Source organism: Staurois parvus, unplaced genomic scaffold, assembly GCF_062004578.1.
Source record: "Staurois parvus isolate SC_StPar_1 unplaced genomic scaffold, SC_StPar_1.0 ptg000686l, whole genome shotgun sequence".
NCBI classification, from domain to species: domain Eukaryota; kingdom Metazoa; phylum Chordata; class Amphibia; order Anura; family Ranidae; genus Staurois; species Staurois parvus.
In genome coordinates, this window is record NW_028318482.1 from 4,124,535 (window position 1) to 4,148,887 (window position 24,353).

Genomic DNA, 24,353 nt, shown 5'->3' on the forward strand with positions numbered 1-24,353 from the left:
AGGGCTGTGAGGGGGAGTACTGTTTACCCCTGGAGTGCTGTCTCTTTGCGGCCCCCCCAGCTGGAAGGGAAGTGACACGGAGTCAACCCTGTTGACCTGGATCCACAAACGCCCACTGCGCTTCCTCTTCCTCCAGACGTGACCCGGGGCTTCTATTCACAGCTTCCTTCCTTAGCAATGCTTCACTTTCTGTGGTGACTTCTGGCTCAGCGGTCGTGGTGACGGAAGCTGAAGTGGTGACAGCTCCTCTTGCCGGCTCTTGACCCACAGATCGAGGTAGGTCCAGGAATCTTTGAATCCAAGTGTCCCCTTCTTTCTGCCTGGCTTTCTTCATCAGCTGCCATCTTCAGCCTGCCTCGATCAGTGGCATCTTCAGCCTCAAAAGGTGCTGCTTGCTCTGTGAGAATAACTCTCTGAGCACCACAGACTATGCCTTTTGAGGTGCCTGAAACTGAGGGGTAACTTACCCTGTATATATAGCTCTATTTCCTGTTTCTAGAAGCTTCTTGGGTCAAAAGTTCACCTGACCTCTAAGGTCAGACAACCTATCAGCAGGCTTCCCGCTCACCCCACATAGATGAGGAGACTTGAAACTGCACACATTTTAAATACTCTTCTATTTCATACAGTTTAACCGTTTTCCCGCCGCACTATAGCAGAAATACTGCTACAAGGCAGTAGGGCTGCACAAAATCACGTATATATACTTGATTTTGCTTTTCCGAGTAGGGGGTGTGCACGTCGTTGATAGCCTCAGTTGTCGATCACCGAGTCCCAGCCGGTGATTCCCCACCGGCACCCGGCAATCGTCGAATATGACTGACGGGGGAGAAACCTGTATATAAACAATACAGAGCTCTCCTCTGTCAGCTCCTGCAGATTGCTTTGTATTGCTTTGCATAGCAGAGCAATACAAAGCAATGTGCTGACACAGTGAAACACACACATAGCACACAGTAAAATAGCACACAGTTAACCCTTTGAACGCCCCATGTGTTAATCCCTTCCTGCCCAGTGCCATTAGTACAGTGTCAGTGCTTTTTATTAGCACTGATCACTGTATTAGTGTCACTGGGGATGTCAGTGACAGTTAGTCAGTTCCCCCCAGTGTCAGAATGTCTTCTTTAGTTCCACAATAAGTCACTGATTGCAGCTATTACTAGTATAAAGAAAAAATAAAATTCCAGAATATATACCGCCATTTCTAGACACTATAACTTTCACGTAAACCAATTAATTTACACGTATTTGGATTTTTTTTTAGCAAAGACATGTAGCAGAATACATTTTGGCCTAAATTTATGACGAAATTAGATTTTTTTACTAGATATGTTTAATAGCAAAAAGTCAAAAATATTGTTTTTTTTCTCAAAATTGTCAGTCTTTTGTGTATAGCGTAAGAGATTTAAAAAACGCACAAGCGATCAAATACTGCTGAGAGAAAGCTCCATTTGTGGGAAAAAAAGGACATAAATTTAATTTGGGTGCAGTGTTGCATGACAGCGCAATTGTCAGTTAAAGTAACGCAGCGCTGTATCGCGAAAAATGGCCTGGTCAGGAAGGAGGGTAAATCCTCTGGAGGACAAGTGTGAAGTGGAAGTGTGGCTAGCCTGCTTATTCCAGGTAGGGAACATTGACGAGCTCCATCACCTGGTCACCTGCCATGGCAATGCCTAGCTGGAAGGCTTGGTAAAAAATGTTGTGTTTCTTGAAAAACAATATCTTGAAGCTTAACTCTGGGCTCTATGGTCCCTCTTCCCCATAGATTGGCACCCCCTCCTCTCCACAAAGAGGCTCTCCAATGTGTAGAATGTTTTTTTTCTAATATATACTTATCATACAATTTTATGATCTGTCTTCTGGCTGGTCATTTAACATGCTGGGTCCTCTTCCTCTACCAATCTGCTCCAGTGGTTGGTAGTCCCCAGAGATTAAAGTGTAGCTGAAGGGATGGTGTCAGTGCTGTTATCTGCATCAATGCAGTATGAATGAGTAGCACTTTGATGATGCACCCACAAGAAGTGAGGCCATGACAACAATGTTTTTAAAGTATGTCCTGGGGACATCTTGTGGCATAAATGAATTCATGTGGGGGACAGCTCTGAATTTTAGGGTGAGTATACCAGGTGACACCAACCCACAGAGGGTGGCTACATATGGAGGATGACACCATGGTATATTGCACCAGGTGACACCAACCCACAGAGGGTGGCCTTACAGTGTGCAGCCTTTTTTAATGTAGTGTGTTCAGCTGTTTCATTGCACCCTAACTGGATATTGGCTGATCCATTTCTGCCTGGAGGACCATTGACGCTTTATAGATTGATTATTACTATTATACAGGATTTATGTAGCGCCAACAGTTTGCTCAGCGCTTTACAATATAACGGGAGACAATACAGCAACAATACAGTTCAATACAAGAGGGATTTGAGGGCCCTGCTCCTTGGAGCTTACAATCCAGAAGGGAGGGTACAAAAGATAGTAACTGTGGGGGATGGACTGGTTGGAAGAGTAGAGGATTCCAGTATTAGCTGAGGGCAGGATAGGCTTCCCTGAAGAGATAGGTTTTCAGAGATCGCCTAAAAGTGAGCAGAGTAGGCGATAGTCTGATAAATTGGGGTAGAGAGTTCCAGAGGATGGGGGAAGCTCTGGAGAAGTCCTGGAGATGAGCATGGGAGGAGGAGACAAGAGAGCTAGAGAGTAGGAGGTCTTGCGAGGAGCAGAGAGTACTGTTTGGCTGATATTTAGAGACAAGATCGGTGATGTAATTTGAGGCAGAGTTATAAATGGCTTTGTATGTTATTGTTAGTGTTTTGAATTTTATCCGTTGGGCAATGGGAAGCCAGTGGAGGGATTGGCAGAGAGGGATGGCAGATACAGAATGGTTAGTAAGGTGGATGAGTCTGGCAGCAGCATTCATGATAGACTGAAGAGGGGATAGCCTGCGATGAGGTAGGCCAATGAGGAGGGAGTTACAATAGTCAAGGCGATATATAACAAGGGAGTGGATAAGTTGCTTAGTGGTTTCCGAGGTTAGGAACGGGCGTATCTTGGAGATGTTGTGGAGGTGAAGTCTACAAGATTTGGACAGTGATTGGATTTGGGGCTGAAAGGACAGATGGGAGTCTAGGATTACACCTAGTACCCTGGCATGAGGGGAGGGACTGATGATGATTGTGTTATTGATCTTGATGGAGAAGTCAGGGGAGGGGGCACGGGCTGGGGGGAATACCAAGAGCTCAGTTTTGGAAAGATTGAGTTTGAGGAAGTGGAGTGACATCCATGCCGATATGTCGCTTAGTAGGTTAGTAATGCGAGAGGAGACTGAAGGTGTGAGGTGAGGGGTAGAAAGATAGATTTGTGTGTCATCAGCATAGACATGGTACTTAAAGCCATGGGAGTTTATCAAGTGACCAAGGGAGGAGGTGTAGATGGAGAAGAGAAGGGGTCCAAGGACAGAACTCTTGAGGGACCCCTACAGAAAGAGGGAGTGAAGAGGAGGAGGCAGCGTTTAAGGTAACACTGAAGGAGCACTGCGATAGGTAGGAGGAGAACCAGCAGAGAGCAGAGTCTCTGAGGCCAAGAGAGAGGAGTTTTTTGAGGAGGAGGGGATGGTCAACCATATCAAAAGCCGCAGAGAGGTCAAGTAGTAAGAGTACGGAGTAGTGGCCATTGGTTTTAGCAGTTAGTAGATCATTAGTGAGTTTTGGTAGGGCAGTTTCAGTGGAGTGTAGTGAGCGAAAGCCAGACTGTAAAGGGTCACGAAGGTTGTTGTCAGTGAGGTGGGAGCTCAGGCGATTGTAGACTAAGCGTTCTAGGACTTTAGAGGTAAATGGCAGCAGGGAGATGGGTCTTACGTTGTTCAGGTTGATAAGGTCCAGGGAGGGCTTTTTAAGTACGGGAGTGATGTGCACATGCTTTAAAGGGGAGGGGAAGGCACCAGTAGAGAGGGAGAGATTGAAGATGTGAGTGAGGGAGCATAGGATGGAAGAAGAGGGTGACCATAGTAGTTGTGAGGGCACAGGATCTAGGGGGCAGGTAGTGAGATGGGCTTCTGAGAAAACCTTAGTGACCTCTTCAGTAGTAGCAAGGTCAAAAGAGGAAAGTGTTGAGGGAGGTTTAGTATAAGGTATGCTAAGTGGGATGGATGTCTGTGCAGTGGCGATGCCCCTACGATTTGCGTCAATCTTGTTTTTGAAATAATTTGCAATCTCGTGAGCAGTGAGTGAGGTACTGGGTGGGGGTGGAGGTGGAGAAAGTAGAGAGTTAAAAGTAGAGAAGAGATGACGAAGGACTGGATGACAAGGTATTAATAAGAGTGACAAAGTAGGCTTGTTTGGCAGCATGAAGGGAGAGCAGATTTATATAGGGTGAATGCTTGTTGAGATTTGGTTTTACTCCACAATCACTCCAGCGCACGACTATGTTGTTTAAGATTTCTGGTGTCATCAGTCTGACAAGGTTGTAATGGTCGTGGCTTGATGCTTTGTGTTGTTAGAGGAGCAAGTGAGTCTAATGTGGATGAAAGCGAACTGTTATAGACAGCAGTGCCCAGGTCAGGGCAGGACAGGGGAGAGATTGTGTCATAGAGTTGGTCAGTTGCAGAGTGGAAAGGAGCAGGGTTCAAGTTGTGAAGGTTTCTGCAGGTAATTGTTGCTGCTTGGAGGGATAGGTGTTTGAGGACGAGGAGACTGTGAAGGTAATGAGATTGTGATCAGAGAGAGGAAAGGGGGTGTTTGTGAGGTTGTAGGGAGTGCAAAGATGGGAGAAAACAAGGTCTAATGTGAATACATAGACCATCAGAATGAGTGGAGGACTGTATACACTGTGCTGATGCAAAAGATGAGGTTATGTTGAAGAGTTGGGATGTAGCCGAGTTGTTGACATTAATAGGGATGTTAAAATCTCCGAGAATGATAGTGGGTAGTTCAGAGGAGAGAAAGTAGGGTAGCCAGGCGGAGAAATCATCGAGAAAGTGGGACACCGGTCCAGGAGGCTGATAGATCACTGCAATCCTCAGAGAAATGGGAGAAAACAGCCGGATGCAGTGAGTCTCAAAAGAAGAGAAGGATAGAGAGGGAGGGTTAAGGAGGACTTGAAAGGTGCTGAGTGGGGATAGAAGCAAACCAACTCCACCACCTTTCCGACCACTGGGTCTGGGTGAATGGATCCAGAGGAGGCCTCCATAGGAAAGTGCTGCGGGAGAAGCAGAATCTGCTGCTTGAAGCCAGGTTTCTGTAATAGCTAGTAGGTTAAGGGAGCAGGAGACAGAAAGGTCATGGACAGAGGTGAGCTTATTACAGACAAAGTGGGCATTCCAGAGCGCACATGAAAAAGGGAGAGTGGTTTTTGGGAGCACGGGGACTGATATTAAATTGACGGGATTGTGGCTATTCCCGGAAGAAAGAGGACGCCTGGTGTGGGGGTGAGATAGTGGAGGACCAGGGTTTGGGGAGATATCCCCAGAGGTTAGGAGAAGAAGAAGGGTGAGGAAAGTAACATGGAAGTGGGATGTACACGAGTGCACATGCCTTCCAGTCCTGGTGTTTGGGTCAGCAGGAGAGTGAAGTATCAGCAGGAGGTGATGAGAGCAGTAGTAGGGAGATGGTAGCATTGAGGGTGAGATGTACAAGTTTTGGTGTGGAGCAGAGGGGTAAAGAAGAGAGATTTTGGGAATGCAGGAAAGTAATATGAAAAGGAGGAGTAGAGGGAACATATTAAAAGATACACGGAGTAGGTCTCAGACTTGTAAGAAATGTTTCCCAGGGTGTTTGCTTGCAGTCTGTCCAGCGTGCAGTAGAGTTTCTTGTTGTATCTTCCTGCTGCTTGAGTTATCCTGCTTTAGTTAAACTGCTGTGTTTAACTGCGTCTTAGCACTCCATCAACGCAGCACTCACGCAAAAGCAGCACTCACGCAAAAGCAGCACCCCGTCTGTGATTTCCCCCCATATGCTGATCTAAATTTATAGAGAGATGGTCAAATGAACACTCTTCTCTGCCCCAATTAGGAACTGATAAGGATCACAAGAATAGGGGGGGATGTTTCTCAAACACAGGCCAGACACAGGCTACAGTCATAAAAAAGGGTGCAACTAGAGGTGAGAACTAATCAACAGACAAAAATATATATACACTATTTGTTCTGAAATTAACAGGAGTCCATGCGTTGTTATAGTTTAGAGTGGAGAAGCAGATAGATAGCAGCATTTACTCAGAAATAGCAGGAGTCTATGCGTTGTTGTAGTTTAGACTGGAAAAGCAGATAGCAGCATTTACCCAGAAATAGCAGGAGTCTATGCGTTGTTGTAGTTTAGAGTGGAGAAGCAGATAGCAGCATTTACCTGTGAAAAGCAGGGAAGGCATGATTAGACTGCTGTGTTTAACTGTGTCTTAGCACTCCATCAACGCAGCACTCACGCAAAAGCAGCACCCCATCTGTGACTGTCCCCCCATCTGATTGATAGGGGAGCACCCACACCAGAAGGTGACATTGTCAAAGATCTACAGAGCCTCTTATGAAGCACCATATTTAGACACATATGGAAATAGACACAGATGTAGTTATGATTTTTTACTTATTTTTTTTTCTAGACCCGTTGAAAATGCCAGATTTAAACGTTATCCTGCATACAGCCTATCCTGGGAACGTCATTATGATTGGTGGCATGGTTCAGTTCCATTGCATAAATCGAACAGAGGCAGAAATGTTTTATCTGACAAAAGATGAGAATAACAGCACAACAGAACAAAGAAATTCAAAATTTGCTATCAAAGATCTAAAAAGTAATGACTCTGGCCTCTACTCCTGCAAATACAGTTGGAACAATGCTCTCTCAGAGCCCAGTGAGCCTAAATATATATATGTTAAAGGTAAGGTGAATATCTAGAATCCGTATGATATGTAATGTATGAATGTTTAACCCCGGTAACTGTTTCTTACAAGACACATTTATTTAACTTCCACATGATTTTTAACTTCACATTCTAAGCTAATATAGAAGAAATGTAGGCTTTATTCCTTGGATCGTCCACCCAGTCCACAACAGTAAGGGATAATTTTCCTGACTCTGAAAGGTATTATGTTGGCCATGTATTGTTTTCAGGGGTTCCTGATTCTTCCTATTTTCACTAAAATTAGTTAGCACTGCAGTGATCTAAACCACTCTTCACCTTGATTTTGCTGACAGAGAATAATCAAAGATCAACTGTATAGAGGTTTACCAACAGGCAAAAAAAGTGCAATAACACACATTTGCAGCTCCCATAAGGGCTTACCTAACGTAAAGCTATCACAACCTACGCAATTCAAAACAAAGCATTTGATGAAAAACTGAATTCAAAGGTTATGTTAGGTGCGACTGAGTTTAAGAAGGAGAAGATGGCAACTCTGCAATAAAGGACCAGTGTCAAGATGTTCTGTAGTACAAGTGTGTTCTGGCTTTAAAAAAAAGCCTGGTAAAAAAAAAAAATATAAGTAACTGAAATCCTGAACAAAAACACAGCCTTCGAAAAAACCTTTGCTCAAATACACAACTCATCTGCTAAATTCGGGAAACACTGGGACTTATGGCTCAAAGATCATCGATGTACCTTTACATAAGAAACTACAAGATGTACCAATCAAACACCACTAGAGATACAGCTACTCCACTCTATTAGTATCACCCTATTATCCAAAAAAGGAAATATGTAATCATTTCAAATCTCATTCTTTATTCTACTTCTCTCTAATCTCTAATCTCCACTTCTCACAACCTTCCTTTCTTCTCTAAACTAATGACTTACTGAATATTTCAAATAAACAATGCATACTCATCAAAAAAAAGAAATGTATTGATGACAGTAATGACTACAAAGTCACATTGTTTATAAGCTGAATTTTGTAAGATGTTGAATATGCTCATACTTATCTATATCCTTTACAAATTTGTAATACATTATTGCGACAATACTGTTAATTGTAAACAATCAAATGACCAATAAAAAAACAATAGTTATAAAAAATATATATATATATATGTATATAGTAAAAAAAATGGAGTTATGTTTTTATGCAGTTACTGTGATGATCGCGGCATCAGACCACAGCCCTTCTCACCAAACTCGTGACCGAAGGACTAGCCAATCTAAAACCGCGCTGTCACGTGCGTAACAATGCCACACCCAGCTGCACCCTGCACAACGATTTTCCAGCTAATGGACCACAACCTGTGTGCCAGCAGCCTGGGAGCGATTGTTACTGGGTCAGGTTAATTACACAATTAACCCTTCACACTGCCACTATCTCCTTTTTGTACAGAGAAGGAGGAAACTCGGCAATATTAGCAATAACACTATGATGGTTGGATAATCGTCTGTATACCACTGTCACCGCAGGCCGTGGAATATTTAATAGCAAGGAAATTTCATGGATAGACTTATTGCACGGGTGGCAATCTATCACGGTACCACGCTTGAATTCACTGAGCTCCTGAGAGTGACCCATTCTTTTACAAATGTTTGTAGAAGCAGTCTGCATGCCTATGTGCTTGATTTTACATACCTGTGGCCATGGAGGTGACTGGAACACCTGAATCCAATGAGTTGGAGGGCTGTCCCAATACTTTTGTCAATATTGTGTATATGCAGTTATATGAAAAATTAAACACATTGAATGGAAATTGATGACACTTTCAGGCATGTATTAGATCTTTGGCCTCATTCACATGGGGCGATTACATCCATGCCTCTTGCAAGGCTGTGTATACCAGCACAGGGATGCACAAGTGTTGCGTGCATCCCTGAGCCGGCATTCCCATAGCTGTCATTTGGGAAGCAGTGGCTGTACAGACACAGCCACTGCTCCCAATGTGACGTCCATTAGGGTGCTGGTGCACCAGCCCGGACGCACCATGGGACATGGAACCAACAGTGGGACTGCCAGCATGGGGATGCATGCAACACCTCTGCATCCCCATGCTGGTAAACATGGCCTGCACAGGACACGGATGTAATCATCCCATGTGAACTAGGCTTTTTCATCAAACAACATCTACAAATAACACACAAACATGTATTTTCATTAATTTTCTCAACAAAATACCAACAGATGTTGGTTCCCATTTGTTATGCAGTTCTTCTCATGAAATACTGTCTTTAGTTAGTGGCAAACATGTCTATTGTTACTCTGATAAATCAACCCTAACTTTGTTTGATCATACTTCAACACCTTGTCCCAGAAGGCCTGATCTTTGCCATTATGTTCAGTGCCCTGCCTCCTAGCCTTTCCCTGTAGCTGCAGGCTGCACTATGACTCTAAACTCTGATGCAAAGAGGGTAACGAAACACTTCAGACTGATTCAGTGTTGGGGGGGGGAGACAGCTCTGGAATCCCTAATGTAAGAAGGGGGGTCTGGGAACTCTGATGTAGGGTAGACGGGGGCTCTGGGGACCCTAGTGTAAGGAGGGGAGCTTCAGGGCCCTGATGTAAAAGGGGGTGGCTCTGTGGATCCCAATGTAAGGATAGGGTGGCTCTGGGGACCCTCATGTAAGGGGATCACTCTGGGGACCCTAATGTAAGGAGGAGTCACTGGTTTAAAAGGAAGGGTGGCTCTGAGGATCCTGATGTTGGGGGGGGGGGGTTGCTCTGGGGACCATGATGTAAGGGGGTGATTCTAGGGACCCTGATATAAGGAGGAGGGGGACCCTGATGTAAGGGGTCCTCTGGGAACCCTCATGTAATTGGGGAACTCTGGGGACCTGGATTGCAGGAAGTGACTCTGGGGACCCTGACATAAGGGGGGTGAATCTAGGGACTCTGATGTTAGGGGAGGATTCTGATGACCCTGATGTAAGGGGGGAGGGTGACTCTGGGAGCCCTGATGTAAAGATGGGGGGCTCCGGGGCCGTGATGTAAGGGGGGGCTCTAGGGGTACATATGTTAGGTGGGGACCCTGATATAAGGGAGGTGACTCTGGGGACCCTGATGTCGGTGGGGGGATTCCAGGAACCCTGATTTAAGGAGGACACTGATGTAGAGGGGGGACTTTGGGGACAATATTGTAAATTTTTGTGTTCAGAAAAGCATATGTGATGGAAACGTTAACATTTTTAAAAATGATCCTTCATTCTGGGGTTTATGTGTATCTGTGAGACTGTCACTTGTGACATAGTAAGTTGAAGTATTTTGTGGGTACAAGTGGTGTGGTATATGTGTGCAGTGTATAACGTGACTAGGCACAGATTCTGTTTATTCATCCCCCTTTAAGTCCCTCCCATTGTTATGCAAAAATCTGACCTCTGCCTCACTTACCTCTGAACACTGCCTTAGCTACTACTGGTCCTTGTCCTCCACCCTGCTGACCCCTGTCCTCTGCCCTGCTGAACCCTGTACACTGACCTACAATCTAATGGCCCCTGTACACTGCAATACAAACTGCTGATCGTCTCCTCTGCCCTGCTGACTCCCAGAACACGGCCCTGCTGACCTCCCATCTTCTCTCCCCCCCTGTCATTTTTTACTGCTTCCCCCCCCACATCAGACAGGCTAGATCCGGCCCTGTACCATGTTAATTATATGAATCAAGAACTAAAATTTTTTGAGGATGTACTCACTTTTTCACACAACTGTATTTTTATATATATATATATATATATATACAGTATACACACACAAAGACTTCTTAACTGTAAAACAATATATGTAGGGTAATAGCTATATGGTTGTGCTTAAACCTTTGCATACCCTGGCAGAAATCATGAAATTTTGGCATTGATGTTGAAAATATGACAGATCATGCCAGAAAAAGTATTTTATTTAAGTATAGTGATCACATGAAGCAATTTATTATCATATAGTTGTTTGGTTCTTTTTTAAATTATGATGATAACAGAAATCACCCAAATGGCCCTGATCAAATGTTTTCATACCCTGGAATGTTTGGCCTTGGTACAGGCATACAGTACAAGGTGACACACACGGGTTAAAATAACAATTAAAGGCTCATTTCCCACATCTGTTTTTTAAATAGCAATTACTGTCTGTGTATAAATAGTCAATGCGTTTGTTTGTGCTCACGTAAATGCACTGAGAAGGCTAGATAATGAGCCATTGGCAGCAGGAAATAACTGTCAAAATGTCTGCGTAACAGGGTAACCGAACTTTATAAAAATGGAAAAGGATATAAAAACATATCCAAAGTCTTGAAAATGCCAGTCGGTAGTGTTCAATCACTTATTAAGAAGTGGAAAATTCGGGGATGTCTTGATACCAAGCCAAGGTCAGGTATACAAAGAGACTGCAGCCACAACTGCCAGAAGAATTGTTCAGGATACAAAGAAAAACCTACAAGTAACCTCTAGAGAAATACATAGCTACAGTGGGGATCGAAAGTTTGGGCACCCCAGCTAAAAATTTGTATTAATGTGCATAAAGAAGCCAAGGAAAGATGGAAAAATCTCCAAAAGGCATCAAATTACAGATTAGACATTCTTATAATATGTCAACAAAAGTTAGATTTTATTTCCATCATTTACACTTTCAAAATAACAGAAAACAAAAAAATGGCGTCTGCAAAAGTTTGGGCACCCTGCAGAATTAATATCTTGTACTGCCCCCTTTGGCAAGTATCACAGCTTGTAAACGCTTTTTGTAGCCAGCCAAGAGTCTTTCAATTCTTGTTTGAGGTATCTTTGCCCATTCTTCCTTACAAAAGTCTTCCAGTTCTTTGAGATTTCTGGGCTGTCTGTCACGCACTGCTCTTTTAAGGTCTATCCATAGATTTTCAATTATGTTGAGGTCAGGAGATTGTGAAGGCCATGGCAAAACCTTCAGTTTACGTCTCTTGATGTAATCCCCCGTGGATTTCTAGGTGTGTTTAGGATCATTATCCATTTGTAGACGCCATCCTCTCTTTAACTTCAGCTTTTTCACAGATGGCATCAAATTACCATCCAAAATTTGCTGAAATTTTATTGAATCCATTTTTCCTTCTACTCGTGAGATGTTCCCTGTGCCACTGGCTGCAACACAACCCCAAAGCATGATTGATCCAACCCCATGCTTAACAGTTGGACAGAGGTTGTTTTCAGTAAATTCTGTGCCCCTTCTTCTCCAAACGTACCTTTGCTCATTCCGGCCAAAAAGTTCAATTTTAACCTCATCGGTCCACAGAACTTGTTTCCAAAATGCATCAGTTCAAACGATGATTTTTGTGGTGAGGACGTAGAAGAGGTTTTCTTCTGATGACTCTTCCATGAAGACCATATTTGTACAAGTATCTCTTTATAGTGGAATAGTGTACCACAACTCCAGTGTCTGCCAGATCTTTCTGGAGGGATCGAGCAGTCAAACGTGGGTTTTGAATTGTTTTTCTCACAATCCTGCGAGCTGTTCTGTCTGATATTTTTCTTGGTCTTCCAGATCTTGCTTTAACTTCCACTGTTCCTGATGACTGCCATTTCTTAATTACATTCCGAACAAAGGATATTGACATCTGAAAACGCTTTGCTATCTTCTTATAGCCTTCTCCAGCTTTGTGAGCGTCAACTATTTTCAGTTTCAGTTTTCGAGACAACTGCTTAGAAGAACCCATGGTGCTGATTGTTGGGGCAAGGTCTGATGGGTCTGGGCATTTAAAACCTTTGACCTTGACATCACCTGGTCTTCCCAGACGATGATTGAGAACAATCCATGACACTGGCAGGTCTCAGCTTGGCAAAGGGGGCAGTGCATGCTATAAATTCTGCAGGGTGCCCAAACGTTTGCAGACGCCATTTTTTTTCTTTTCTGTTATTTTGAAAGTGTAAATGATGGAAATAAAATCTAACTTTTGTTGACATATTATAAGAATGTCTAATCTGTAATTTGATGCCTTTTGGAGATTTTTCCATCTTTCCTTGGCTTCATTATGCACATTAATACAAATTTTTAGCTGGGGTGCCCAAACTTTCGATCCCCACTGTACATAGTTAGTATGGCCTAAAAAAGACAAAAGTGCATCCAGTTCAACCATAGAAAAAAAAAAAAAAGTTATAATCCTATACCCACAGTTGATCCAGAGGAAGGCAAAAAAAAACGCAGCAAAGCACGATCCAATTTGCTCCTGCTGGGAAAAAAAATTCCTTCCTGATCCCCCGAGAGGCAATCGGATATTCCCTGGATCAACTTTACCTATAAATGTTAGTATCCAGTTATATTCTGTGTATTTAAGAAAGAATCCAGGCCTTTTTTGAAGCAATCCACTGAGCTGGCCAGAACCAACTCTTGAGGGAGTCTATTCCACATTTTCACTGTGAAGAAACCTTTCCGTGTTTGGAAATTACATTTCCTTTCCTCCAGACGTAGAGTACCCCCTTGTCCTCTGTGATGACCTCAGGGTGAACAGCTCTACACCGAGTTCACTATATTAACCACTGATGTATTATACATGTTGATCATATCCCCCCTTAATCTCCTCTTCTCAAGAGAGAATAAATTCAGTTCCTCTAATCTTTCCTCATAGCTGAGCTCCTCCATGCCTCGTATCAGTTTAGTTGCCCTTCTCTGTACTTTCTCCAGTTCCCCAATTTTCTTTTTGTGAATTGGTGCCCAAAACTTAACTGCATATTCCAGATGAGGCATACTAATGATTTGTACAGGGGTAAAATATCTTTCTCTCTGGAGTCTATACCTCTTTTAATACAAGAGAGGATTTTGCTCGCTTTAGAAACCGCAGCTTGGCATTGCATGCCATTATTAAGCTTGTGATCTACCAGAACTCCCAGATCCTTCTCCACCATTGATTCCCTCAGTTGTACTCCCCCGAGTAAGTATGATGCATTCATATTCTTAGCCCCCAAGTGCATCACCTTACATTTATCAACATTAAACCTCATTTGCCACATAGTTGCCCAATTACACGGTGCTTTGAAGTCAGCTTGTAAATTGAAGACATCCTGTAAGGACGTTATTCCATTGCACAGCTTGGTGTCAACTGCAAAGACTGAAAAGGGATTTTTAATCTCAGACTCCATATCATTTATAAATATATTAAAAAGTAAGGGTCCCAAAACTGAACCCTGGGGTACACCACTGACAACCCTAGACCATTCAGAGTATGAATCATTAACCACTACTCTTTGAATGCGATTTTTTAGCCAGTTTTCTATGCATTTACATACGGATGTTTCCAAGCCTGTAGACTTTACCTTACACATTAGCCGTGTGTGGGGAACCGTGTCAAACGCTTTTGCAAAATCCAAGTATATCACGTCCACCGCCACCCCTCTGTCCAAGGTTTTGCTCACCTCCTCATAAAAAGAAATCAGATTTGTTTGAAAACTTCTGTCTTTCATGAATCCATGCTGTCTGTTGCTTAAAATATTTTTTTCCAGCAAGAACTCATCTATGTGATCTTTTATTAAACTCTCCAGTATCTTCCCAACTATATAAGTTAAACTAACAGGTCTATAATTACTTAGATTATACTTCAACACCTAAAGATTTTGACCCCTTTTTAAATATTGGCACAACATTGGCCTTACGCCAATCCAGTGGTACTATGGCAGTCATTAAAGTGCCCCTAAAAATTTGAAACAATGGCTTTGAAATGACAGAGCTCAATTCTTTAAGGACCCGTGGGTGTATTCCATCCAGTCCAGGTGCTTTTTTCACCTTTATACTGTCTAAATATTTTTGGATCATATCAATTGTGAGCCAATGTGGATCATCTGGGGCTGTGTCAATACCATGCCCATTATGAACAAGAGCTCCCCCGTGCTCCTTTGTATACACAGAGCTGAAGAAGGTATTTAATAAATTTGCCTTCTCTTTGTCCCCAGTCACCCACTCTAGATTATTTTGTAAAGGACCTACATGCTCGGACCGAACCTTTTTACTATTAATATATTTGAAGAATTTTTGTGGGTTGGTCCTGCTATCTTTTGCAATCTGTCATTCGTTTTCAATTTTTGCGGCCTTTATTTCCTTTTTGCATATTCTGTTGTATTCTTTGTAATGTTTAAACGATGATAGTGTTTCTTCATTTTTATATTGAATAAAAGCTCTTTTCTTATTATCTATAGCCTTTTTAACTTTGGCCGTAAGCCACATAGGTTTGATTTTTAGCCTTTTAAACTTGTTGCCCATGGGAATATAGTTTGCAGTGTGTTCACATACAGTCTTTTTGAAGAACTCCCATTTCTGTGTTGTGTTCATTGATGCCAATATTCCCTCCCAGTCTCAGTCTTGGAGAGCAGCTCTCAGCCTTGGAAAATTAGCTCTCTTGAAATTGAGCGTTTTAATTTTTCCCATATGTGCTTGCTGTTTACAGCTAACAATAAATGAAATCATGTTATGGTCACTGCTACCCAGATGTTCTTTTATATGGACATTTGTAATAAGCTCTGCATGGTTTGAGATTACCAGGTCCAGCAGAGCATCATAGTGGGACTTCTAGGCAAATTATTTTGCTCTGTACTTCTCCGTGTCCCCTGTTTCAGTGCCACACGTTACTTTTTGTCCTTTTGCTATTACAATAAAGAAAATCTGTTAAGGAAAAAAGTTACAATTACACTTAATAGATTGCAAAGGTATAGCTAATATGGTAATAAAAACGGGGTTACCTAAGGGAAAATATAAATGAGCAAATGTGTGAACTAAAGTACAACACTATGGTATTTATTGAGTGTGCTAGAAAAGGAGGATCGAAGTGAGAAAAGACAGAAGTTAGATTTAATCATTACAATCCAAAAAGATTTGTGAGCTTGAAATGCATAATTTGCAGAAGGTTACACATTGTGAGCTACAAATCAGAAAAGGGTAAAAGAAGTAGATCCAGTAAAGTGCCAAATATTGATTATACAGTTGTAAGAGAATTAGAGGATAGAGAAAAACATTTGGATACTTCCATCTCTCAGTAGTAAAGCAACGTTCTAAAACTTGACAATGTTTTGGGTGGTGTTGGACAAAGTATATCTCTAAGCGAAATCTTTTTTCTTTTTTTTTAAATAATGGGGAAAGGTTAAACCCCATGTTTAGTTTTTATTGCTGTCTATTTCCCTATTGGGAGAAGTCACCCCTCCATATGCACTGGTGCCCATTGTCACCAAGGTGAAATGGAAATTTAAGAGTTATCTCACAACAAGATATGGGCGGAAGTCTTCCAATAGTAATCAGAGCAAAATGTTAACTGATAGGTGTTTTGAACCTTTGGCCATACATATGTTTAATGAAACAGATCACTTAACAGATGATTACTAATTAGTTGCTAATTGCTTGTGTGAATAGTCGATCACAAAGTGATATTACAAAAGTAGATTCCACCCAATACATTATAATGGTGCAATCCCTTTGCAAAGATGACACCATTTTTATCTGGGATATGAAATTAATCAGTTATGCTATATTTAAAAAAAAATATATATATATAATACATTTATATTTATTTAATGTATTCTTATATAAATGTTCGTTTATGTGGGTTTCTTACTTTTACCACTTTCTCATCTTTACAGACAAATACCCACCACCACAAATTACAGTGAAACCGCGGAAAATTGTACGACCAGGAGAAAGCATAACAATAACATGCAATACTTCCTATTCCAACATGCAATTTACTATTTACAAGCATGGTCAAGCGTTGCAAGTTAGCGACAAAATTCCATTTTCGTATGTTATAAGAAATGCAGGAAAGGAAGATATTGGCCAATATGCATGTGATTTTAGGAATAAACCTGACAGCAAAACACAAATCCAGTCCGATTTCAGTGACTTTATTAAAATAAATGTTATAGGTAATGCTTGAACGTTATTCTTATAAATTGCATAAAAAGTGTAAGAAGGTATAGCAATTGTTATCCTTTGCACGAGGAAAGGCTGCATAGGCCCAGGTATACGGTATTAGAATTCCAGTGCTGCGGTAGGCAGCTAACTCTGGGGACAGAAATTTATGGACATGGTAGTGTAGTAAAAGTTACCTATGGGGGCATATCAGTGAAGTCAAACCATGTACATTGGCTGTTTCAGAAAATGTTTGGTATCTAATGGCAAGCCTTTAAAGGAACAATTTTCTGTCTGCCCTTAGTAACCATTATCTAATTTATCCTGCACAGTACTAGAAACATTGAAGAAAAATCCTTGATCTCAATAGCCAGCAAGAACTATCCCACATTTTAGTTTCAGTCATAATACCAACCAATGCTTCTCCAAAAGGAATTGTATATCCCCTATAAATCCTTCACATACTGTAGCATTTCCTATTATTTCCTCTATAATATGATACCCCACTTATTCAATATACAGTGCTATTGTCTCTGCTCAGTGTCCTTTGCTATCTCTGGCTGATGATAAGCATGGGTCCAAGGCAAATCCAACCTATGCACAGTTCATGGATACAGAGAACTAATGCAAGAGGTTACCGCCCTAGTAACCAACTACCAACAATGTATTTCCTGGCCTTTTAACTTTGGTCAGATGGCTTAGAAGGGCTTATAAAGGGGTGTTTAGATAAACCAGCCCTCTTACTGTAAAATATTGTGTTCCCAGCAGCCATATTGACAACATGCTTAGTGGTGATAGGGAAAGCATAGGGAATGCTGCTGAAAATGTGCATAGGGACAGATTAGTGTAGCACTTGTAAGCACTGGTCTCTGAAAGTAAGTTGGTGTTTTTAAGTGTTAGCATAAGTAAGAATATGCTTAATCTGTGATATTAATTAAAATGTTTTATTTGTTAAATGCATTTGTTAAACACTTAACTAGAACCACATGAAGGATACCTCCATAAAGAAAAGAAAAGAAAAGAAGGCCCTCATTCTGAAAATTCTAATTACCTGGCTGTACTGCTATTGATCCAGCTTCAATACTTTTTAAGCCACTATCCCAGAACAAGCATGCAGCCAGTAAAGTCAGAATACCTGATTTAACATGGTTACTTGTTATTATGTAAGAACATGGAAAGTTTTAAATTCCACTGGACCAGCAGAAAAGCCATGCAACTAATATTTTCAGAAAGGATGTCAGCAACTGCAGGTCAAGTATTTTTCTAAGTATAAGTTTTCTTCACATAAAAAAATGGGGGGGGGGGGGGAGCAGATGTGATCATTTTAATGCCAGTATCACGTTTGGTACCAAATGATCCACGTTAAGCATATTAGTTATATATATTATCTTAATGATTTACTTATCAGATCTTGAGAGCCCTTCAACCTGGTGGGAAAAGTATGCTGAAGATGACAAACATGTCAAGATCATATGTCAAGCACCGGTAACTTCAAAAAGGTTGTGGTTTCAGCTGCTGAGCAGCAGCGAAGACATGGAAAAAGAAATAGGAGATGTAGCAACAAACCAGGTCACCTTTAACATCTCAAGTCCTGACCACACTCAGAAGAAATACTACTGTGTCTATGCAATGAGGATAGGCAGCAACCTTGCATTTTCTTACCCTAGTAAGCCAGTTTTTATCTGGGGAGGTATGTATAAGCACATAAGTACTAAATGGTTTAAATGGAAGGAGTTACTAACATATAATATAACTACAACTAAATGGCAAATCTGTCTGAAATAAAAGCTGTTGTAGTAATTCATATAAACCAGCCAGATTTTTTATTTTAAAGGCTAGGTTCACCTAATAAAAAATGAATGCATATATTTTTGCAGGAAAAAAAATGTACATTTATTAGTTTCTTTCAAAGGAGTCTGCAAAGCCTTGTACCCATGATCAGTGGATTGTGGCTGCAGTATCAGGCACCTGCAATCTCTTCCTCCAGCTCTCTGTCCATATCTCTGTATGGGTTTTCAGTTAGAGAGCTGGAAGATGTGTTAATGGACTACAAGTGCAATGATCACCAAGTCTCTGTAAATGAATGACGATTTCAAATTTGCCAACTGCTGTAGTGGAGAACCCTTGCATGTTGCCATGGGGGGTGAGGGGGTTCTCTCGAGTGGGAGGCTGCTTAGCAACATGTTACACCCTAATTATGTCTCTTCTAACATGGAAAAAGTGGAGTTAGAATTTAAAGCATATCTGAAGCCAAAACTTTTATTTTTTAAAGCTGAACTCCAGGAATTTCGCCACTTTCTAAAATGTGCTGGCTTGCTAAGGTTTAAGTCCAATGAGGTGCATGCCACCTTGTGGACTCTCCTCTTTTATTTCCAACTGACAATTCTGGAGAGACACTGTAGAGATGGGAGAGACACTGCTTTCTCACACACAGCAGCTCTGCCCCATTCCCTCCTATCTGCTGTCCATTTAAAAGTGCTCTGTGATTGGGCAGGAGGAGGGAGGGTGGGCAGAGTGGCTCAATGCGACTCTTCAATTGAGAGCAAAAGATCCATGATCTAAGCACCGAATGTGCGATAGCTATACTCCCAGCCCTCAATAAAATGTATATTTTAATTTTAAGAGATAAGTCCATGAGCATGGTATGCACTTTTTAGAAAGTAGCCAAATTACTGCAGTTCAGTTTTAAGTTTAGCATTGATCAGTTAAAGCTTAGATACTCTGTTGGGATTTTATTGCCTTCTATGTGCCTGCTGGATAGATTCACCCTCTACTAGTTCTGGTGAACATTTCATGGGACAGAAAATGATAGGTTGTCCAATATTTTGCAGTTTTCACTGGACAAGGTATAGAGAAGTTTTCGACATCTGTTAAGGTGACAACTATCTAAGAGGGGATACACCCTCACTTTGGAGAGATATCTAGAAAGTGGAGATAGATTTTTCATATGAAACAGCATGGAAACATATCAAGACAAAAATTATGGATTCTAACCTTTCCCAACCATACCCAGTACTGAATCTGAACTGAATCTTAGTTTAAGATTTAATTTAACTCTACTAGTGCAGTTTAAAACAATGAAAGGAAACATCACATTTATGGCTCTAGGCATGAAAAGCTTTTCTCATGACAGACACTTTGACAGAAAAGGCCAAACTATATTATTTAATATGATACATTTTCAAAATGTAGCATATGATTGGTTTACCCATTTACCATTCCACACCCATCAGATCACCGGCCAAACGTTTTCCATGTATTTGCTAAATTGATTCACTTAGTTATTATTCATTCAACATCTAGGGTTCCCATTTTTGAATGGAAAATCCAGGTCTAAAAAAATATTTGCCAAATTTATGAGACATCCAATGTTATGTAATTATGCAAGTAAACATAACCTAAATTTATGAAAATATTTCTCACAATGCAGTAGAGTTGATGAAAAGGAAGATGCAGCCAAATTGTTCAGCCCTATTGTTCATGATGTCCAGTCCTATAGTATTGTACATATTCTTCAAACGTATGCATGTGTCACAATATGATTGGTTATTTTCATCTCCCAATTTGATCATCCTAGCTACATAATTTATTCTGTTCTCATATACAGGGTAAGTAGTGGGTCAGATTCAAATTATCATGGAGTGCCAAAACCCTCTTCAAGTAGGTTGAGGAGGCTTGTCTGGCTGCACTCCTATAAAATGAGCATTACATTGTACATGTAAATATTCCTTCTTCCAAGGGCTTTGTGTTAGCAGATGCAGCTTATAAACTTGCCACTAGTATTGTGGTTTTGCTGTTCAAATTTAGAAATCTGTGGGGGAGATTTACTAAAATGCGTGCACACAGAATCTGGTGCAGCTGTGCATAGAAACCAACCAGCTTCCAGGTTTTATTGTCAAATTAGCTGAACAAGCTGAAGTTAAAAACAGTTGGCTATTATGGGTCAATACATATCATCATTGCTTTTTACAATGTCCTAATACATAAGTGTAATTATTTTACATATTTACCTAATGATGTCTGTTCTAATCTCTTCCAAAAAATAGATTACACAACTGTGAACATCATACGGCTCATTATCTCAGCCCTTGTCCTAATTCTTCTGGGTGTCATCCTTGTGAAACATTTCAATGTATTCCAGAACACTGAAGAAAGTCTTCCTGAACCTCCGCCTGCCCGTAGAAAGCAGGCAGAACAGTCTGAGTACACAGAGGTTAGACAATAATAGAAAATGAATTGTTCGTTGATCCAAAGGAATCTTATTTTTATCGTTTTGATATTACAATTGGAAAGTTCTCCCTCTGGTTCCTTTTTCAACTGTTTTTCCATTCTTTTCTTCTCCCTATCCTGAGCAGTGCCCTTCCATTATCCACAATGCCTCACAAATCCCAATCCTACAAAATCAACAGCAAGAATAGTTTCCTGCACATAAGTGTAATAGCCTAGTCAGATGTACAGTGCATCCAGAAAGTATTCACAGAGCTTAACTTTTGTCACATTTTGTTATGTTACGTATTTTTTTTAATACATTGCAAAGATTTAAAAATGAACTTCTTTCACGTTGTTATTATGGGGTATTGTCTGTAGAATGTTGAGGAAAAAAATTAATTTAATCCATTTTGGAATAAAGCTGTAACATAACAAATTGTGGCAAAAGTTAAGCACAGTGAATACTTTCTGGATGCACTATATATGGTACTCCACTTCACAGGGGTAATCGCTTCAGGCTTTACTGCCCTCTAGGACTGGGGATGTCCTGTGACCTCTTGAAAAACAAACAAAAAAGGGGCACACCAGCCTAGTGCATTATCCCACAAGTTTATAAAAAATGCAATGTAAAAATTACTCACAAGCATAGGAATAAAAAGCGCTCATCTGGCCACTTGTCCATGGTTTAGTGCTTCTAGACTCAGCAGTCTACAAAGCATGGGGGGACTTCATCAGGATTCATGCAGGTTGACGCATTTCGAATGAATCTCCTTCTTCATCAGAGCCAAACAGCAAACATTCCTTCAGCTACATATATAGATTTCATGATGCCAACATCATCAGAACCACAGGCGCCATCCCTTGAGTAGGAGAAGTCAAGACAGGAAAAGGGAACCTTCCCAAATGTTTGCTGTTTGGCTCTTTTTCCTTATTTATTTAACACCATCATCTCTTGTGGCATTCTACAAAATACGGATATAATAGTGGTATCACAGTGTATAAAAAGTTCTAAAAAATAGTACATACAGTTTTTTTAGCAAAATTGCAATAACATATTTCTTGCTTTTGAATAATAACAAAAACAATGTATTTTCTTATAAAAAATTGTACTGACAAAACTTACTCATGGCACATAAGAACAATGATAAAAGCATATAAGCAGCCCTTTAATTATGGCTTGGAACATTAGCAGGTTTAGAGAACATGGTCAGACATGATCAGACTTTCAAAATGTTCATGCCCGTAGTGTTTCAGGTGTATGGATAAATCAGTGTCCAGTATCCCCAGATTTCTTAGTCACTCCCAAATTCTAAGAGGAGCGTAGAGTAAATAATAAATTCCAGATGGAAAAACACTGGAGACTCCCAGTAGCAGAAAAACCAATACATTTTAGGTTTCAAAGTATGCAAATTCTGAAAAGCTCATGCCCAAGAAACCATGACTAGACTAACAATGTGCAGGGTAACAGTCTTTGCAGTCAGCCACTAATAGCAGTTAGGTGAACAATTTTCCATAGATTTCCCAATACAATACTGAATACATTTATCCACTTGCCCTCCGGAAGATTTACCCCCCTTCATGACCAGGCCATTTTTTGCTATACAGCACTGTGCTACTCTAACTGGCAATGGCTTGGTCATGCAACACTGTACACAAATTAAATTTATATAATTTTTTCACACAAGCAGAGCTTTCTCTGTATTTTATCACTACTGGGTTTTTTGCGCTATAAGTGAAAAAAGACAGATAATTTAAAAAAAAAGAACAATATTTTTTACTTTTTGCTAATACAAAATATCCAATAAAAAAATGTAAAAACACATTTTTTTCATAAATTTAGGCCAAATGTATTCTGCTACATTTCTTTGCTAAAAAAAAAGGTTTATATTAATTGGTTTGCGTGAAAATTAGAGCATCTACAAATGACGGTATATATACTGGGATTTTTTTTTAATATATACTAGTAATGATGGTGATCAATGACATATAGCAGGACTGTGATAATATGGTGGGCATTTCGACACTGGCTAATTGACACTGATGTGACCAGTGACACTAATACAGTGATCAGTGCTAATAAAATTTATTGACACAGTACTAATGATACTGGGCAGGAAGGGGTTAACATCTGGGACAATCAAAGGGTTAACCGCATGCCTAACTATATGTGATGTGTGTACTGTTTTACTAGGTGATGTGACAGTTTTTGCCTCCATGCTTTGCAGGGCGACAAAAACCGGCACATCCCCGCTGTCAGTAGAGAGATCTGTGTTGTTTACCAACACAGATCTCTCTCCTGTCACTAGCACTGTCGATCGGTGGGTCCAAGCTGTGAATCATGGGTTGAGACCTACTTCTCAGCATGTCAGAGAGCCCATGACAGTGTGACTAGGTGGGCACCCGTAAGCGCCCTCCACTCAAAGAAGCAAAATCACGTATACACAGTTAGGTCCATATTTATTTGGACGCCAGTACAATTTTAATACTTTTGGCTCTGTATGCCACAAGAATAAATTAAAGTGAAACAATCCAAATGAATTTGAAGTGCAGACTTTCAGCTTTAATTCAAGGGGTTGAACATAAATATCAAGTACAAATTTTAGGAACTGCAACCATTTTTATACACAATCCTTCCATGTTCAGGGGCTCAAACGTAATTGAACAAATTAATATAATCATAAATAAAATGTTAATTTTTAACATTTTGTTGAGAATCCTTTACTGGCAATGACTGCCTGAAGTCAGGAACCCATGGACATCACCAAAGACTGGGTTTCCTCCTTTCTGATGCTTTGCCAGGCTCTAACTGCAGCAGTCTTCACTTGTTCTTTACTTGTGGGTCTTTCTGCCTTTAGTTTTGCCTTCAGCAAGTGAAATGCATGCTCGGTTGGGTTGAAATCAGGGGATTGACTCAGCCATTGCAGAATATTCCACTTCTTTTCCTTCAAAAGCTCCTGGATAGCTTTTGCAGTGTGTTTTGGATTATTTTCCATCTGTACTGTGAAGTGCCATCCAATCACCTTTGCTGCATTTGGCTGAATCTGGGCTGACAGTATATCTCTAAACTCTGCAGAATTCATCCGGCTGCTTCTGTCTTCTGTCACATCATCAATAAACACCAATGACCCGATGCCACTGGAAGCCATGCATGCCCATGCCATCACACTGCCTCCACCATGTTTTACAGATGACATTGTGTGCTTTGGATCATGAGCTGTTCCAGTCTCCTCCACACTTTTTTCTTCCCGTCATTCTGGTACAGATTAATCTTAGTTTCATCCGTCTAAAGAATGCTTTTCCAGAACTGGTCTGGCTTTTTAAATTTTTTTTGGCAAAGTCTAATCTGGCTTTTCTATTCTTCAGGCTTATGAATGGTTTGCACCTTGTGGGGAACCCTCTG

At 40.8% G+C, this 24,353-nt stretch overlaps 1 protein-coding gene across 1 annotated transcript in view; it reads left to right on the forward strand.

The window, feature by feature from the left end:
* LOC149447461 (immunoglobulin superfamily member 1-like) overlaps positions 1-24,353 on the forward strand; it is an 84,213-nt gene that overhangs the window by 54,421 nt on the left and 5,439 nt on the right. Inside the window, exons 3-6 of the mRNA XM_089652579.1 lie at positions 6,595-6,873; positions 16,477-16,758; positions 18,153-18,434; positions 20,791-20,957. Coding sequence (XP_089508705.1) covers positions 6,595-6,873; positions 16,477-16,758; positions 18,153-18,434; positions 20,791-20,957 — 1,010 coding nt within the window. The remainder of the gene's footprint in view (positions 1-6,594; positions 6,874-16,476; positions 16,759-18,152; positions 18,435-20,790; positions 20,958-24,353) is intronic.